General features: G+C 36.8%; 1 protein-coding gene across 6 annotated transcripts in view; it reads left to right on the top strand.

Moving 5' to 3' along the window:
• The window catches only part of PDLIM5 (PDZ and LIM domain 5), an 89632-nt gene extending 72356 nt beyond the window's left edge, over positions 1 to 17276 (top strand). For all 6 annotated transcript variants that reach the window (XM_053461585.1, XM_053461584.1, XM_053461583.1 and 3 more), the window contains 5 exons: positions 7263 to 7440; positions 10415 to 10595; positions 14369 to 14489; positions 15783 to 15898; positions 16650 to 17276. In XM_053461585.1, coding sequence (XP_053317560.1) covers positions 7263 to 7440; positions 10415 to 10595; positions 14369 to 14489; positions 15783 to 15898; positions 16650 to 16739 — 686 coding nt within the window. In that variant the 3' untranslated portion in view covers positions 16740 to 17276. The remainder of the gene's footprint in view (positions 1 to 7262; positions 7441 to 10414; positions 10596 to 14368; positions 14490 to 15782; positions 15899 to 16649) is intronic.
• The last annotated feature ends 432 nt before the right edge of the window (positions 17277 to 17708 follow it).

Here is a 17708-nt window from a genome sequence, read left to right as displayed (position 1 = left end):
ACAGCTGCCTGGTCTGTTTGTGGCCCTAGAGGACTATGGTTGTGCAAAGGTCTATTGTTGTAGAAAGATGTCTGCAGCCATTTCACACACAATTAACTGGGCCTCTGCCAATTAGAATTAAAGTGAGACATAGGTTTGTAGTCTTCTGCTTTTAGTCCTGGGCCATTTCTTTTAAGGAACTATGAAATTATATCATGGTCGGGAAATACCCTTGAACTATTTTCTTTTGTGTTGAAAATTAATGAATAGTTAATGTTTATTTGAGTAGGGTTTTGCCAGTTTAGAAAAGAAGTTAAGTACTGAGATTTGCCTCTATCAGATTTATTACACAGCCAGGCTGCCAGGGAGTAAAATGGCAGACGACTTTGTACTTGGTACTACGTTCTTCTGTACTTGAACATAAAGTAAAAAAGACGTGAAGTGAGGGCATTCTGGACAGGTTCCCAATACCACCTACTGTATGTAAAGACAAAATAATGGACCAGAAGCCACGCTCACAAAATCAGCTGTATACACTCTCAACCAGAGACCTGATTTGAGGAAGGATAGAAAGAAAAGAAAGAACTTTAGATTTTCCAGTTTGCTCTCATATGGCACCTCTTGAGTGAATTTAGTTCATGTTCTTTATAGCCTGATCTGCAGTAGAGTATGACAAAATGTACATTGTGATATACCTTATTTTACACGATGTAAATTAGGTTCTAACACTGTTGTGAACTGGTAAATAACCTTAAATGTTTTATAACTATTATTATAGCTCTTATAAGCCTCTAGGTGGCACCAGATTCCTTCTTAGTCTAAATTATTCTATCTAAAATGTATAAAGCAAACTATTTATACAATATAGTCAGTATGGCTAGATTTTCCACATTTAGTAATTAAAATTAAAATATTTGACAACAATGTTAATTATTTTAAGACCCTGATCCTTTACAATAACATTGTACCTTCCCCATTAGATTTTATTCATTATTATTACCTCTCTGTGTGTTTGTGAGTCTTTTGAGTCTGGATGTTGAACGATAGGATAGAAAAGCTTATGACATGAATTCTTGTTCATTCGGCTTAAATACAAATGTAACTATAACTGGGTATCTGTCCAAAAAAGCTTAATTAATCACTTGGATGAAATCCATTCTACTTTCCTTTTTAGTTGCATAAGGGAGTTTTCTTCTTGGCGGTAGAGTGAAAGATCCAACTGGTCAGAAGTTCAGAATGTGAAAGTGTGATGTGGTTGAACCTTATAAACTCTGTAATTAATATAAGACTGCTAAACTCAGGCTCAAAGGGAGTCAGATGGTTCACATAGACTTGTGCCAAGATTTCTAGTCCTGTAAATGAGTAGAGGTTTAATCATGCCAACTTTTTCTGACCCTTTTCAGCTAGAAGGTCCAGCAGCATGTCAGTTGTTGTTGAATCACAGGCCTGTCCCGTATTAGAGACAGAAATTCCTCAACTAATTCAAATAACTCATATTTACATTTGTTAACATTTTAGAACAGGATTAGCATTTCACCCATTTAGCAGCCTTACACATTTAATTAACTAAGTATCAATTTAAGGCAGTACATTGAGTGTTTTTATACAGGCATAGTGGTATTTTAAAGTATGTATATATTTACTTCTGAATTTGTTTTCTAAAATAATTAATGATAGAAAATCAAAAATAGTGGTCATGTGGAAGGCCTGTGCTGTGAACAAAAATGACAGCCTGGTCTCCCTTCTGATGTCTAGGACCAATATTTGTGGCTCCAAGCTGTCAGATTGAATGCGACAGCACATTAATTGAGAACCATTACATTCAAAGGGGTTTTAAATTTCCAAAAACAAGTTCATGCTTTTCCTCCCCAGTGATGTCACTGTTAATGTCGCTGAGGAATCTCCTTTGTGCGGCAGGGTCTCCTGCCATAATACTTCACCCTGAGGCTCAACCCTCTTGCCCAAGTAACCTCACTGTAAACTTTCACAAAATGATGGAGCCTCCTGGGGACACCCTCTCCCCGTTCCTCCAATGGCGTCAGGACTCGGGTAAGCAGGTCAGGTAGGAGACCAGTTGCAGGGGATATCTGGGTCTTTGTCTGCATGATGCCGGACAGGAAGATACAGGCAGGCTAAGAGAAAACACACAGCTGTTTAGGAAACAGTCTGTATTGGAGTGTGCTAGCTGGTCGGATAATGCAAACAGGACTGGTTTAGACAGCAGAACAAGGATATAAGCTGTAGGAAATACACGGAATGAAAAGTCTCTTGATGGGGCGCTGTGGCTGCGAACACAGCTGAAGTCTTATGAGGAACATTGTGGCTGGATGGCACCTCAGACTCAGATAAGGGACAGGCATCTCGGACTCTGATCTGTACCTAGACTGGCAGAGGGACTGGAGACATTCAGGCAGGGCACACGGCAGGAAGCCCTCAGGCAGGGCACACGACCATAGATGGTAGGGAGACATTCAGAGAGAGCGTTAGAGTTGAATTCGAGTGAGTGACAATGAATTTACTTTTTAGATGTAAAAGCCCTCTAATTTTTGCTGTAAGCGAAAGTGCAAGAAATGTAATTTGTTGTCCAAAAACAAATGGACAAAAAAAAACTAAACAAAAGTTCATCTGATGTGTTTTTGGTCCATTTGCTCTAGTCTAATAATAAGTCTGTGAAAATACACGAAGAGTCTAGATGTATAGGATGGTTTTCAAATTGAGACAAAATAATATTTTTGGGGTCTTTTCCCCCATTGGCACTATCTATTTAAAATTATATACAAGTAAACCTGTGGATTAAAAAAGGCATTTTATAAACGCTTAATCTTGTGTTGTGATGCTGTGGAATTGCACTCTAAATAAAGATTTTGTTTCGTCCTAAAAAAGCCTGAATACATTACTTATTTTGGCCAATAGCTGTAAAATATATTAAATGGCAATAAGTTACCTTTCTTTATTTTTCTACTTCATTAGCTGTAAATGATCTGATTTGAACGGAGTTCAAAAATAACCTAATTTGGCATTTAGAGCAGCAAGTGGTTTTGCATGAAGGAAAGCAAGGGAACATTTTCATCTTGAAAGCTGAATCTTACAAAACTTCCTTTGTTTCTGCTTAAATGACAGAAGCATGACCATATTCACCAAGGTTGGTAAGCTTGGAATTACGTACTTGGAATAGAGATTTGGAACTTTTAGATGGATTGTTTCACCTCACAATTTCATAGAAGAACCATTCATTTCATCAAAGGAAAACAGTGTTTAATCCAGATTAAGAATGTTCTTGCTGGAAAAATTAGACTCATGGCTACCGATATTACCGCTGTATACAGACTCAGACGTTGGTTTCTCTACTTGCAAAAAAAAAAACAGATAGCGACCATTTTATATGATGTTGAGAAACAAAAACTAAATATTTGTCATATACTGTATGATAATAACGATAGAGGAAATAACCGGGAACTTACAAGGGTAGGCCTGGTATAGTAGGTTTTTAGGAGGAACTATATCTAAGTAATTGATTCAAGCTATTTATTGCAGTAGATCAGGCCAAGTTTTAACATAAATGAGCAATATACCCTGTTGGTGCTCGTACATGGATAGCTATTCGCTCCTTCATATGCTGACAAGAGCCCTCCAATGGTATGGTGCAAACATTTCAATGTCATCCCTTACCCAATACATGGTGGAAGAGTCTTTACTCTAATACACATTCTAAAACAGAAAAGCACTTATCTGTATATATATCTGTATATACTGCAGCACTGCAGCTGCCTTCCTCTTCTATTGTCTGATGATTCTTGCCACTGATTGGCTGCTGTAACTTTTCATTCAAGTGCATGCTTGGATGTCCCCATTTAAATTAAATATAGTGTCACAACAGTTTTGAACATGCATAACTAACTTGTGAGGAAGAGGTTATTCATAATAATGTATTCTCAACAATAGTTATCAGCTGATTTCAATAATTGACTAAATTATCAAATAAAACCAGTTGTAATGGTGGACTTGGACAGAAGTTGGGTTACATATCCTATATGTGCATAAAATGAATCTTCTTAGAAATGCCTTATACACAACCATCGAGGGATCGCAACTGCACATAAAAAGTCTTGATTATGAAAATTATAAAAAAAAATTAATAAGTATTGAAGATACCGATCACACCTATAACCCTTGGCCATTGAGATGAGGGGCTAGAGTAAAATTAACTCTTTGAAGAAGCTAAAAGTCTATCTTATGCCTCTCCCCCCTCCCTCAATGCCTGGTCCACAAATTAACCCTACCTACACACCCCTACCTCTTAGTGCCCCAGGTAAGGGAGATTAGGTGCATGCAGTGCACCCATTGAGAATACAAATGTGAGTAGGCAATAGTGAAAATGGGAACTGAACTGGTATTTTTTACCAACTTACAAATATCATTGTGAAATTTGAATAGTGGTTCGTATAATGTCACATATTTAAAGAATAAATCCGCTTGCCGTGTAAAACTAACAATAAACAAAAGTGAGGGTGGAGTAGAGTAGAAAGTTAAATATTAAATGACGAAGGGAAACCTGATCTTACTTTGGACAAGGTACAATTAACCATTTTGGAACGTTCTTTCACTTCGTTACTCGTTGAATTCAGAATAAACTTGAGGTTTCCTGATATTTTAACCCTTACATGCCCAGGTAATTTTTGAGATTCAGAATAAACTGGTTATCTCTGGTCCTTACAGAAGAGAACATAAAAATCGAAAATTCTGGGAACCCTTATTCAAGGAGACGTTAAAAGCAAATGCGCGTTACAAAAAAATTATTATAATCATAACAAATTATTTGCTTTTTCATAAAATGCATTTTATTTCACAGTGAGCATGTTAACGCTGTTTTCATTACGATATTGCTCGGGAAAATTGTGATCAAGAGTTTTCTTCACAAACAGGTTGTTCTCATTTTTAAAATATATTACCTTTTTATTTTTTGAACTCCATTGCCTTGGCTTGAGCACCGGGATTATTTAATTCTATTTTTACTGTTATAATTATTACAGTTTTTGTGGTTGTACTGATCTTTAGAGAAGAAGATGGGTAAATTTTTTTCCCTTAAAAAAATCTGTAATATTTCACAATTAATTGGATGATCTAAAATCCCTGTTTGTCTTCTTGGCCTGTATTAATTACAATTAGTGCCAGCTATACATAAATTGTGTAATTGGACAGAATTGGCATTATGATTCACACACTCAGGAAGGAAATGACATGGATTTCCGTTTTCTCATTTGGTCTTTTCTTGCACATTTTCCAAATAAGTGTTTCCTTATTGCTTCCTAATCTATGTTAATTAGTTGTGGAAATGTTTAAGTGCCTCATCCCCACTTTACACGTAGTTCTACTCCAACTGCACAATATCCCAACTGCTAAAAACTATTGCGAGCTGTGTCACAACCTTTTTCCTGGCAGCAAGTCAAGGAAATATAGGATCAACTATAAGTTGCATTTGTCCGTTAAATACATGTGTGGCTTCAGCTGCACCTGTTTTTATAAATCACTCTGTCAGAGTCAGTTTTGCATTCTTTCTGTGTAATGGTTAATAGACCATTTTTACAAAAAATACTGGTATTTTTGTTGTTTGATTTTATCTATCTGTGAAGAACGCCTAGTTGTGACATATAACCCAATGTTGTGCATCCAAATAGCATAGACTGACTGTGGGTGCCGTGGTTTTCTTTCATTCCAAAAACAGAGAATTCAGGCATGCCCCCAACATTTCAGGTGGTTGATGTGGCAAGAGGTGGCAGGAGATTGTGAGGAGCTTGACGGCCCAACAGAATAGCCAACTATAGGCAAAGGGAGACCAGTAATGGAGGTCTGTGATGCTAATGCATACACCTCCATTGCTTTTCCACCTAACTGGGCCAGTCAGGGGAGATCAGAGGGTCTTCTCAACCACCACATGCACCCAACTATCCACAAAAATAATACTTACTTGTTAATTTCTGACAGGTGCTTTTCAGAACACTTTCCTTCTGGTGTCCCTATCATTTTAATTTAGTTAATTTTAGCTATTTTCTTTTTAATAGGAGCACTACAGCCCTATTTTTACATTGAATGCAATGTCCATCTGTTATTTTATTGCATGCACATTGATGCAGGGGTTCATTAGTTAATAGGGTTAGAAAAAAGGGGTTCTGTGTCATTTATCTCCTCCCCAGCTACCTCCACATAAAGAAGAGAGCATACCTCGGTGGAACTCCATTTTAGTCTATGGGGTAGCAGGAGTCAATGTATGATATCTGAGCACTGATGCTTGGTGCTACATACTTTTACATACTAATGCTTTCCGGCTTCAGTAGACATTTCTAACAGAAATAATTAAGCAATGCATGCTCCAATGTGCGTGGATTGAAATGCATTCAAATTAAAAATAGGACTTTTAGGGACTAAAAGAATGTTCCCTATTAAAATAAGTTAAAAACCACATGAAGCAACCTAGAGCTTGGGTCATTAAACTGCGTTGGTTTTGAAATGATTATGTTTTCACTTGTTTCCTCTTAGAAAAATCTAGAGCTGTGGGTCATATATGGAGTTTTTTTTCAGTTAGTTGCAACAAATATTATGTTTCAACAAATCTTGTGTTTGTTTTTCATTTTGCGTTGTTCCAAAAATAAATGGTGACATTTTCATAATATCTAAAACCATTGGTGTATTTCTTGAATACTACCCTAGCAACCTGTCCTGTAGCATGTCAGATCTTATTGTTGGTGACCATGAGCTGAGAAAACATGCAGATTGTTTAAATTCCATGCTACCATACTGGTATATTTTGTATATATTGCTTATTGGGGTTATTTAATATGTAAACATTGAAACTATAATATCCAATATTTAAAGGTCTTTAATGTATCATAAATGTAAATAAAACCACTGCATTGAAGAGGAGCTGCATTTATGAAGATCTGATAAGTAGCCTTCCACCAGGATATAGAACGCTAGGTCCGAGGAACATGAGTATGGTGCATTCACAACAGAAACCTTTGTATCTGTCATATAAAGTTTTTTCACTAAGCTTGACAGAAACATACTTTCTAATGCGCTAGTTAGAATACCACATTTTTAACAAGAGATTTAATTTGTTGATTAGGTCCTTTTACAAGACCTTATGCAAACTTCTAAAGTCCATGGAGAGCAAAGTACTTGAATGGATCACAAATGTTTCCATAACGCATGACCAGTTTGCATACTAAAATAAGAATTTTATTTGCACTTGCGTTGTTCTAAATGTTATCTTTTATATTTTTTTATAGCCCCCTCAAGTGGAAGGATCACAAACAATCCTCCAACTGCTACAAAAGCAGCAGCAGCAGATAGCAAGGCAGCTGTCCCCAATCCCGTGGCCGACCAGGACACATTGTTTCAGCGAGCAGAGCACATACCTGCGGGAACTCGCACTCCTATGTGTGCCAAGTGCAATTTGGTTATTAGGTATATTGCTTCAACTTTTGCTACCATTTTTTACGTTCTTAATTTGATAGAGCTAGTTGGTGAAATGATTCTTGAAAATGTGTGCTTTGAGAAATTCCCAACACTTATCATTATTTGGTTATTGGTTTTATATATATATATATATATATATATATATATATATATATATATATATAAGGCAAATAATAGATGAAGATCCTTATTTTATTCTTAATGTAGCTGATCATTTTCAAATACAATTGTTCTGAAGTGTTGATATAGCTTTACACACAGTCATACACACAGTCGCGGATATCATATATAGACATACATAGTCACATACACACACCTACCTACCTTTTTTTTCAGGAAAGGCTCATCGAGCAGCCGGTGACAGCCCCCTCGGGGTCCTCGCTCACTGCCTGCATATGAGCGCCAAGAAATGAAGTCATATCCCAGCGCTCAGACTCGTTTCTCTCATTTAGTCCCTCTGTGCGTTTGCTATTTTTCGGCGGTACTGATCAATGGAGTGAGGCAGGGGCCCATGGGATTCAAGATTTTTGAATCCCTGAAGACTTTTTGAAATGGCATTTACAGTTTGATTCATAAAATCTTTGCAGAAGGATAAGGAAGGGAGGAGGGGTCTACTATTTTACTATACTACATTCAAGCAAATACTTACAAGCAGCTGGTTCTTAATCCAAAAATCAAATAATAACTAGTGATTACGATTAATTGTTGTACAAACATCAGTAGCACGGGTCTAGCTTATGCAAACCATGTTAATTTACACTAATCAATTAAAAGGTAAGGAGCCTTTGGAAGGTATGTCACAAGTACTCAAGAATTTAATCATTTACCGCTTCCTTCTCTGGGCCATTTTTCTTTATTTGCTTAAACACATTGAAGGCAGCCCAGCTGACTGGTAACAATGTATTTTGTAGCCTTTTGCTTGCTTTCCATTGCCCAGCCTGAGCTACATTTGCTAACTTTTGCAATTATATTCTTTATACTTTTTTTTCTCATCATAATTAATAACATGGCATTTCCACCTGTGTTTTTGTAAAACAAGTTTTCCCATTTCTCCTGATCGCATTTAGTCGTTTTGCAGCTGCTCTCAGTGCTGTCGTTTTAGTATAATTACAGTTCGTGCCCTCGGCGGCAGAATTACCTTGAAAGAATCGGCCGGTTGTATCAAGTGATACACCGTCTAGTCTAGTACAGTCTAGTACACCTGTTTTGAAGCCAAAGTACATCGACGACGTGTATGCCTTTCTCGATGGCACGCAAAAGCCCTTGAGATACAAAGCTAAAATTGATCCCTCAGACAGTATAACTTTTTTATTAGCACCGTTAATTATTGATATATACGTTTTCTTTTTAAATCTGTTAAATATTTAGAGGTTGTCCTTTTCTCAAGCTAGTAAATTGTCCGATGAGAATATATTTTTAATTTGTGTAGTAGTTAAAAATAGTTGGAATATTTTGGGTTATGAAGTGGAATTGCTGTATGTCCACTGCAACTACAGAAATAAACAAAATTTACCCGCCATTTTGAACTAACGCCAATGCTGTTTGTATGGTGTTGTTTATTAGCTGAATACCATAATGCTATGGGAGTTATTTACATAGAACAACACCGGAGACATTGTGTTTATTCACTAAAGAGGAGGTTGATGGGACAGTTTGCGCCCTATCTCTAACTTCACTTTACATTATAAAGGCTCCAATGATAGCTTGGATAGCACTATATAAAACATGTTTTTGTTTTCTAAATATTATTATTATTATTGTTCTATATGATCTAAAATATACTAGTGATGCTTAGTGTACATACATTATAGGATCTACTAAAACTTAAGATAATTAAGATATTATTTAATTTATATTAAATAATTTTATAAATAATTTATAACTTAATTAAGTTATTTTTTCAATGGATGCAATCTTATCTTTCCCCCCCCTTTACCCTTTGATTATCTAGTTAAATATCTGTAAAATATCATAGCTCTAAATCCTAACAGCAAAGCTTAGATTTATGTAATGCCCTACAACCGGTATGATGCTCGTCTTGAATAAAGAAGGCATGACACAAAATTACTCTTTTCTATATAATCCCCTGTTCACCTGGGGTTGAACTTGGTGCTCTGACCAAAGAATGTCCGCATTGTAATCTTTAGACAGCTATAACCGTGCACAGATTCTGTTGCCGATGTTTTTTTTTCTTCCTTTTGTGTCCCAGCGTCCCTCTAATATTCTTTCCCTTGCATTTCCACACTCGCCATATCCTATTTTGTAGCTAACGAAGCCTGTCTTTTTAGCGCAGGTAGAAACCTAATCTTGTCTGGAACAGGAAGACTTGTCTTCTTTAGTGTCAGTCTTTTGTTAATGAGTCCGTTAAATTAGCCTGTGCTGACACTCGGAGAAGAGAGCGCTTTGTTGGACATAAGGACTGCTATTGTTGGCCCGGTACATAACTGAGAAATCATTGGTGTGTAAAGTTGCCCATACAGAGGTTTGAGGATTACTGATTGAGGATACTGTTTGCTATGGCAGCCTTCAGGGATTCAGTCTGATAAGTGCATGAGTTCATTGAAGTCTTATTAAACATGCAATGTCAAATATTAACTACATTGGTTGTGTAAATATATATATATATATATATATATATATATATATATATATATGTATAAAAATGTGGTTTATATTTTTACATTTTGGTCAAGGAAGACCAAGTCACCTTCTAGAACGATCTGTACTGAGCATTTTGTGATCTCCGTCCTTCCCCTAATTTTAGTATATAATTAAAAATTAACATTGTTTTTAAACTTTGCGCTATTGAAAGAGTTTGTTAGTTTATTCTTCAAATGGATTACATAGAATGTTCCTGAACAACAATTAGATATAAAGATATGAAGGAGAGTTTCATACTTGATAGATTAGCTGGTTCACCGATTACAGTCTACGCTTAATGTAACTTTTTTATGTATTTCAGAGGGCCTTTCTTGCTGGCTTTGGGGAAATCTTGGCACCCAGAGGAGTTCAACTGTGCTCATTGCAAAAAAAGCATGGCAGAGATGGGCTTTGTCCAAGAGAAGGGTCACCTCTATTGTGAGATCTGTTATGAAAAGTTTTTTGCACCAGATTGTGCCCGTTGCCAGAGGAAGATTCTTGGGGTAAGTAACAAAATAGGGTCAAAAAAATTCCATTTTTTTTAATATATTATTTTCCACTTATGAAATCAGATCTGGAACATGTTAGGTCATGATTTATCTTGAACTTTTGAACATAATATGTTTGAGAATTCCTGCAATTAGATGTAGTTCTGTTATTAGTTTGCCTATGGAAAACTGCATTGGATGAGGTAGGTATGTATAGATGTAATGTATGTCCCGGCTGCTTGATAGACACCTGGTCCAGCTGGAACTCCTTTACACCTTCTCTTACCACATAGTGTGATGACAAGGAGGGCTAAGAACACACACATTTCATAGAAGAAGAAAGTTCATAGAGGAAGATCCTGCAGTTCTAAAGTGATGTTAAAGGAGCAGTCCTGTTTATGTATTTATTTTGACAGCTCTGTTCCATTTGGTGTCATCTCTAAGCCCTCTATAGTGTTCATGTGTGAAACACGCAGAGCTGTCCCGCACCTGTTTAACATAATGGCCAGCTTGTTTAGTGTGCTGTTGGATCAGGCATATGCCGACATGGCGAAGATTTGAATTTGCAGATGGACTCTTTTTATACTCTGAGCTGAAGAATTTTTTTGTGGTAGGTCTTATATATGTGAGGTAAAATAAAAAAAATAACCTTCCTTATCACATAATCCATAAGAAATAATGTGTCCAATATTACCTCCCATGTCTTATTTAAACTGGATGCACTGGCCCAGCGTTCTTAGTAATGATTATCCACAATAGAAAAGGCAGCAGGTTGTGTAGAAGCCAAGAGCTATCATCTTTCTCCAGTTAGACATCTGAGCTGGAATGATTTAGATGTGTAAAACTCTGAGAGTCTCATGTGCAAATGAACCGCTTAAATAATACCGATTTAATTAGGCACCCGTGTTCTTGATGCCTGATACAGACTCCAGTGAAAACCAAACGTCCGTGCGATTCAGAAACCCAAGTATGATATATAGTACGCTGCATCATTTGGTTCTATTAGTTTTGTTCTCGGGGGCAGGGGGCCAGTCTACTCTTAATACACCTCAGCTAGACAATACTATACGGCTTATTTTCCTGGCGTGGCTGGAAGCTATCAAAAGGGCCAATAAATTATACAGTAAACGGCGATACGGCCGTTGCATGGGTTGCGTTTTTATAGATGGGTCAGATGAAATTTGCAAAGTCTTTGGCTGTTTCAGATGTGACGTTAAACGACTGTCTTCTACTAGTGTTTATTCAAGAGCATACTCGGCCCAGCTGGAATAGTCATCTGCTAGAGTGCAGGAAACTCGTAACACTTCATCTTTCTTTCTACCAGTCTCAACACATTTCCTAACTATTTGACCAGCGAGCCCCGTAAGAATAGTTTTAAAGATACACACGGTTCAAAGGATTGGAAAAAGACAAAAGCTATGTGCGTATTTCTTAAATAGACAAATGTATATAATGCTTGTGGCCATCGAAAGTCTCTGGGCAAACACGTGGCGGTGCACAAACATCGCAATATAGTTCAGGGCTCAAGTATAGTTGTGTTTTGGGGTCTATTTTTGTATAGGTTTTATGTACCAAAAAATCGGTTTGTGTGTATTTAGAAAATTATGTTTCTATTAATTTCTCTGTTTGCTCTCCAGTAGAAACTCTCTAGCAAAATGGTCTCATCAATTACACACACACACACACACAAAATATAGCATACATGTAACTGATGTACGAATGTTTTTTGTCGTTTTTGTTTTAATTCCAGTAACTGTTTTTTTTTGCCAATTCTTCAAAGATATGAAACAAAAGCTTCTAATAGATAAACTTTCACTTTTTTGCAATGTCACACACTTCTTAGGAGCACATAGCTATAGATGGTTACCCCAATGTTACCAGGGGACTGCAAGTTAAAGCATGACTCCTCTAGCCTGTTTATAAAAGGGTTCAATAATCGCGTATTGCACTTTTCTTTGGGTTATGATTCTTTTACTGCCTTTAACTGAAAATAGAGAAAGAGAGTTATACTCTGACATACAAAAATGTATGTGTTTCCTATTAAAATATGTGTATGTGTGTATATACATACTGATTAAGGAGTGAAGATTGATTATATATATATATATATAGTGTGTGTGTATATATGTTTATGTATTCACTCCTTAATCCGCATTTTAAAGGATAGTTATAGTTTTGTCCCTTTAGTATTCAGAGTATGTTCCTCTTTAAAAGGTATATATGCAGCCAGACAGTATGCGAATTAGATTCAATTACATGGATGACATATAGAGTGCTGTATATCAATGTTTTGATATAAGTGTCAGACCTTCTAACCCCTTATTATTACAGAAGAGAGCCACGTCCGTATGTAACACGCAGAATGTTTTACAGAACATTGTTGTCATTTTAAGATTTGTGTTTGCAGAATGAGAACAATACTACCTACAGCGAAACTACTAAACCTGTCACTTGGTTCTTATGATGCCAAGGAGAAATAGAATAAAAAAGTTCCAAGGACATTTTGTTGCCTTGAGTTAACATCTGAGCGTTGCTAGTTTTGTATTGTTCTGTGTTCCTTGCAGCTGATTCTGAACAAAGAAATGTAAAAAAAACAAAAAACTGAATATTTTTTTCAAGAAAACCTCAGTGTAATAATCCTCTACAGTATTTACAGAGCTGAGCTGTTCCAGGTGTGTCTCTGTGTGTCATATGATTTGTAGCAGATCCTTTTTAGATATGAAAACAGTAAAATGCCTCCCAATGCAACTAATTTCTTGTCTTATACAAATAATACCATACCTGCCAACAGTCCCAAATTTGCCGGGTCTGTCCCGGTATAAAAATGTGCGACTGTCACCCCATATGTTATTTTTTTAACCCCTTAAGGACAATGGGTGGTCCCTGAACCCATTGAAAACAATGCATTTTGAGCCCGTACATGTACGGGCTTTGTCATTAAGGGGTTAATACTCTCACAACAGAATGGCCGCGCATATCCAGTCAGCAGTCTCACACCGCAAGACCTGATCTGCCACTAGAGCGCCTTTGGTCCATGCCTGCTTATGTACCATGATAATTTAATTGTGTTATCTTTATCATATCGTCGACATTGTTTATATAGCACCAGCAGTATACACATCATATTACATATGGTATTGCTTACTGTTATTGATAACCCAACAGCACCTAAGGTGAAGAGAAGGGGGCATGTGGCAAAACCCCGGCTATGTCTTTGGCGGGTTTCAATTATACATCTAAAAATTCTAAAAGCAGAACATAAATTAAAGATGATAAAAGATGAGATTTTTATGGCTGAATTCCGTTTTATCTCAGATGTGACTATTCCCCATTTAAATTAATTTCTACAGTGGTGGCATATTTATTTTTGTCCCAATTACAAAAATGCTGAGGGTATTAAATATAAGATGTGTGTGATGGATCTATGGCCTTGCTTTGCAGTTTTCCTTTCTCATAGACACCCTTTCCCACCAAACATAGTTTATTTCATTATTAAAGCACACAAAAAAAAACTGTGCATCCCAACACTTTTCAGATCATATATTTATTGACCCAGAAAATTAATCTTCACAATTACCAGAAATAAACCTCTTTGGAACTGACGATTCAGCTAAACTGTAGCAGCTTCAATTATTAATTAGTCTCTCATATAACCGTGTCTTGAGACAAATATGAAAGCTGAGCGTTTCTCTGGAAAGCATCAAATGCCAAGCAAAATAACCCACTGTTCGCCATTTGTTTCCGAATCATTTATTGATTGGCGCCTCTCCTTTCTTTAACTCCGACAGGAAGTCATCAATGCTTTGAAGCAGACTTGGCACGTCTCCTGCTTCGTGTGTGTGGCCTGCAATATACCTATTCGGAACAGCATCTTCCATTTAGAAGATGGAGAACCTTATTGCGAAACAGGTGAGTTCTCCTGCGTCTTGCCACAAGAAACTGAAATAAATGATGTAGCTCCTCGCGTTTAGACTCTTGTTTGCTTCACATTAAACATAATACCGATTTACGTGGAGCACATTCTTGGTGACCTATGGGAATTGATTTACTAAAAGGGTAAAATGTTGAATATTGAACATTCCAGCAACTGTAATGGTCTGTGGAGCCTCTTTGTCAAGCTGATGAATAGGTTCCATAGAATAACACAGTAGTTGTCATAACTTTTAACCTCATGATTAATCTATGGATTGATGTGTGCGTAAATTGAATTAAAGAGCAAAGCTGTGATCTTAGTTCTTGTAAATCTATTCGGTCAATAAGAAAATACATCTTGGCTCTGCTTTTTGTTTCTTCATCAAGTGGGGGATCTATTTATTTAACTTTATTTTATCAATACTCGCCACCCTGCCTGCTTTCTGAATGTCCATTACTCAATCACTCTCGCTCTGTCCCTGCCCTTCTCCTGGTCAAAAACAAATCCTATTTAACACTTGTGGTGGGAAAGAATTGCTCAAGTTCACTATTCTCATTAACTCTTTTTTTTTCCGATCCTTATGATGACTGTTCCTGTTATCACCCAACTCTCCATCCTGATGCTGTGAGAAAGTAATCCTGCAGAGATCTGTTTTTAGATGATTAGACCTCTTCTTAAACTGTACAAGGAAAGAAAACATGTTCACCAAATCATTGCCCTCAGCTACGATAAGGCTCCTGTGTACTGCACTTTGTTGCCATATATATATACACACATTTTAGTCATAGCTTTAGTCTGTAATGCTATCCATCATTAAGCTGCAAGATATCTTATAGGATGCATCTGTCCCCAATATAAGGTTAATGTTCACCACAGGCTCTTAAAGTGTTCCACCGAGACTTCACTTATGCTTGCTAAGTATAAGATTAACTGACTTCGTTCTTTCAGTGACAGCCATTAAATTCCATCTTAAAGAACAGATCTGAAACACATTATGGATACCCATGACTCTTTAGATAAGGATCTCTAGAATGTCACTGAAAAGGTGTGGTGTAGCCAAGCTGAACTGAGTTGCAGTACTGGCTCTACTAGGAAAAGATTAAACATTAAGTCAGTCCCTGGCATTAATGCCTCTCCTTATGCTTTTGCAATCAACCTATTTTGTCTCCTTGTGTTTTGCCCGTCCAATTGGCTTCTCTTACTCTTGTGAATGAGTTTCGGCTGAAGTATATGAGATCCCTAGTAATAAAGATGTTTGTGTTCTAATGTTTGGAAATTTTATTGTTTAGATTATTATTCCTTGTTCGGTACGATTTGCCATGGATGTGAATTCCCTATTGAAGCTGGAGACAGATTCCTGGAAGCCCTGGGACATGCCTGGCATAACACTTGCTTTGTGTGTTCAGTGAGTACATCTTTATTTGATCGTTCAGTTAAATCCACCCTTAATTTAAATAGTTTCATTAAATACACTCTCAGCTTACCATTCCCTTTATAATAAAAAAAAAATCGGGAACCTAGTTAAATATTTTGGATGTTATACTAGAACTAGTGACATTTGATATAATAGGAATATTTCATTCAACGCATCCTTACATGGCACATTGTTCTTATACTGGATTTAGGACATTAGAAGACGATTTTAGTATACCACAGAATGCAGTTTAATAGGTGGGTTTAGTATTTAGTTGGATGTTGATAGTGTTATATATCGGGTTTTGATTTTGCTGATAGACCTCTCAGCTTGCTTAGGAGCTAGAAGGCCAGACTTCAAGGTCGGTTTTTGAGGCCGTTAGTCTATACAGGTTTTACAATCTAAAATGCTGAAATATACTCTCTCTCGTCTTCTCTCTTCCAAGCTATACATATTGAGATCACTTAGTCTTTCCCCGATATTTTTTTATTCTGGAAGCTAAACATCTGAGGTTCTTTGATAGGTGGTAGGCTAGACTTTAAGCCTGCTTTGGCTTTTAGTAGGCTAGAACCTAAGGTTGACCTGGGAACAGTTGGTGTGGAGCTGTGGGCCAGTTGTGGGAAATGTATATTGTAAGTGGTGTGTGTCATTCTAAAGTATATTTGTGTTGATTAACTGACCTACATCTGTAAAAGGTGTCATCCTTGTCACATGCCCTGTTTCCTTTTATTTTTCCATCAAGGTATGCTGTGAGAGTTTAGAGGGACAAACATTCTTCTCCAAGAAGGACAAGCCGCTCTGCAAGAAGCATGCTCATGCCGTGAATATCTGAAGATTCTCATAACAGAAATAAGATGCCTTCGCATTAAAATGTCTTTAAAATTCATATTAATGTCAGCTGATATAAGGAATTGTTTGTATTCACATGCTGCTTTAGGTGTTCAGGAAAAAAAACATGTTGCCTAACCTAAAGGTTTTAGATTTTCATACAGGAGACACAAATTTTTAGGGTGATCAAAGTGATGCTCTGAATTTGCAGCATCGTGGAATATACAAGAAAATACATAAGGAGAGTAAATGGATGCCAAGTGTATAAGATAAATCTCCTAAGGCCCTGCTCAATTGGATGATTCAAACAAAAATGTATACATATACCCCTTGTTAAACAAATTGGTCATTGTCACTTCTCATGAGACGATTAAAATGTGTGAGATTGCAAAGGTTAAAGTGCTGTAAAGGTTATAATTAAGTAGACAAGGGTTCCTTTGGAAGTCCGCCTTAGAAATGTGGTTGAATGTGTAAGTGGTCTTTTGTGATTGATTTGGTTACTGTGTGCTCAGTCTCTAGGTCCCTCACTTAACGCTGATGAGAGATTAAGAATAAATAGAAGGACAGGTACAGCTTCCCGGCTACAGAGGACCTGTGAACAGTTCCATAAGAAAGGGGTGCACATTTATTTATTTATGTTTAAAATGGAGATTAAATGGAGTCCTAACAAGACCTATAATATATTTAATGATGCTTAACTGTCTTGTGTACCCCATTATGGCAACATAATAAGAAAGCTGCTATTAACGAAATAGGCACCAAACTATAACTAGCATCTTCTTATAACTGGTGTAAGTAGTACGCTGATAACAACTAAACTTCTGTCTGATAAATAATACAATAACATAAGATAATTTACTAAACAGCTTATGAGGCAAGCAGAGATCCTTTGTCGTTGTGTTAGATTCATTCAGACAGTAGATTCTAGATGAATTTATCTCCAACGCTTTTGTGGAGTAACAGTTCTCCCGTT

This window comes from Spea bombifrons, chromosome 1 (assembly GCF_027358695.1).
Source record: "Spea bombifrons isolate aSpeBom1 chromosome 1, aSpeBom1.2.pri, whole genome shotgun sequence".
Taxonomy (NCBI): domain Eukaryota; kingdom Metazoa; phylum Chordata; class Amphibia; order Anura; family Pelobatidae; genus Spea; species Spea bombifrons.
The sequence above is the reverse complement of the archived record's forward strand: the minus strand, read 5'-3'. Positions and strand labels throughout refer to the sequence as shown.